The sequence below is a fragment of the Aplysia californica genome, unplaced genomic scaffold (genome assembly GCF_000002075.1).
Source record: "Aplysia californica isolate F4 #8 unplaced genomic scaffold, AplCal3.0 scaffold00331, whole genome shotgun sequence".
NCBI classification, from domain to species: domain Eukaryota; kingdom Metazoa; phylum Mollusca; class Gastropoda; order Aplysiida; family Aplysiidae; genus Aplysia; species Aplysia californica.
The window spans coordinates 544,330-546,437 of record NW_004797601.1 but is presented as its reverse complement, the minus strand read 5'-3'; the positions used below and the strand labels follow the sequence as shown (position 1 = coordinate 546,437).

The following is a 2,108-nucleotide window of genomic DNA, read 5'->3' as shown; positions in this document are numbered from 1 at the left end:
GCAGTGGGGCAATATGAAGATCTACTGACCACAGTGAAGAGACGAAAACTAAAATGGTATGGGCATGTCACAAGATCCACAGGACTTGCCAAAACAATCCTGCAATGAACCGTACAAGGAAAGAGAAAGAGAGGAAGGCAGAGAAGGAGATGGGGGGACAACATTACAGGGTGGACAGGAAAGACGAGCGGTGACAATCTGAGGAGAGCTGAGGACAAAAATAGATGGCGAGAGCTGGTTTTCCAATGCAGTGGTGCCTCAACGGTTGCTCCAACCACGGGATAGAAGAAAGAGAAGAAGAAGACGTCTACCTGTCTCTAAGACAATAAATTTTCTCCTCTACAATGGGTGGTCATCTTGAACTATTTTGAATTATAACTGTAGCACTAAAGACAATCCTCTGTTCGTATGGTAACCATACAGTAAGAGAAAAGACATATGAACAAAAATTGATAATTGTGGGAGATTACTAATCTAGATCTATGGGGAATCGTGTCAGACTGAACAAACAAAAATGTCACCTGGAGCATTAATATATATTGAAAAGATAATCAGCTAGGTAGATTAAAAGACACTGGTTTTTTTTACACACATGCTTAAAAAGTCAACTTGTCAACTTCTGGTGCTAAGTCAATTACGAATTACAGCAAGGCGTGAAAGTTCTTTACTGGATTTGAAGTGGAAGCGGGACCCAAGGTTTTTAGCTTAGTTTTCATGCAATCAATCTTTAATATAATTTTCTTCATCTCAACTAAGAGATAAACACTGAAATCTGAGTCTAGTGTTTCCTTTTCAAAATGATGGACACTATGGTGTATAGAATTAAACTTACCCGAAAATATCCGGAGTACTGGCGGTCTGAACAATATTCATAAAGTTCTTATCTTTTTTTCTCCACTCCATGAGATTCTTTTGATTTTGTGCCTAAAGATGTGGGAGGTGACAGAAATATTTCATGAGTAATTGTTACAGTTACTTGCATCATCGAGGTTTGTTGTTGTTATTGTTAATGTTGTTGTTATTGTTTTGTTTTTGTTTTTTGTTGTTGTTGTTGTTGTTGTTTCTTTAAGAACGCAAAGACTAATAATATAGATCTAGATCTAAACTTCTAATTTTTAAAGAGCCGCATACTTTTTTCAATAATAATGGTCAGCATTATTTTATCTGAAATTTCATACATAGCCTACTAATAAAAGAGTGAATTATAACTTTTTAAAAAAAGATCTAGGCTACTGAGACGTAAAAAGTGGGTGGGGTGGGGGTGTCATAATGTGGAACTTCTCCCCACACGCATACTGGAGACTAAACTGTAGCCTAGATCTAAATCAAAAGTAGCAGCTCCTAGAGAATGAGATCTCAATACCCTCATAGCCCTTTTTGTGTTCAATAACATATAAAAAGAACCAAGTGCTTACACAATAAGCCGTGCAGGCTAGAAGAACGAGTCCAGTGAGTCTTCCGGTAAAGGAATGTGTATTATTATGCCTAGAACTAATGTTGACAGTTTTTTGTGCACAACTTTAAAAAAGCAGAAACCTGCCAACTTTTACAGGTGGTCAAATTATACACCTGATTAAAGAAGTTTCATATAATCCTATTTTGATCGCGTATTGCATTTTTTCTAAGGCTGGCATATTAGGCCATATTTCAACTTTCGCAGGCTATCAAAGTAGATCACCACTGAAAGGAGAAAGTGTCCCTGTCGAAAAATCTGGCCAGTGCTGTTGATCACACATCTTTCCGCTCGTGTTCGAAAACTAGATCTAGCCTACCCTAGGCCTGTAGAGTTATATGGGCTAACTTAAAGTATAAAATCTTAGCATAGGCCTTGCCTACAGTCCCAACGGTTTCTCATTGTTCTTAAATTGCTTGTTCCAATGGAACGCGTTATTAAAGAACGGGTTCAAAGTAATAATATTAAACTCGGTTCAGAGGGGATGTTTTGCGGGGAGGGGTGAGAGCTAGCATAATAATAATAAAATGGGGGAATACATGTGTAGATCTAAGCTTATATTGTTTTGGGTTTGTTTTTTTTAACTTTTAGTTAAAAATCATCAATCCATTTGAAATGTAATAGTCTGTTCATTTTTTTAAACAACAATATATAC

General features: G+C 36.9%; 1 protein-coding gene across 1 annotated transcript in view; it reads right to left on the bottom strand.

The window, feature by feature from the left end:
- LOC101848127 (calcium/calmodulin-dependent 3',5'-cyclic nucleotide phosphodiesterase 1) overlaps nucleotides 1-1,529 on the bottom strand; it is an 18,726-nt gene extending 17,197 nt beyond the window's left edge. The window contains exons 1-2 of the mRNA XM_035970870.1: nucleotides 1,416-1,529; nucleotides 833-924 (exon numbers count right to left, since the gene is read on the bottom strand). Coding sequence (XP_035826763.1) covers nucleotides 833-903 — 71 coding nt within the window. The 5' untranslated portion in view covers nucleotides 904-924; nucleotides 1,416-1,529. The remainder of the gene's footprint in view (nucleotides 1-832; nucleotides 925-1,415) is intronic.
- Nucleotides 1,530-2,108: the final 579 nt, after the last annotated feature.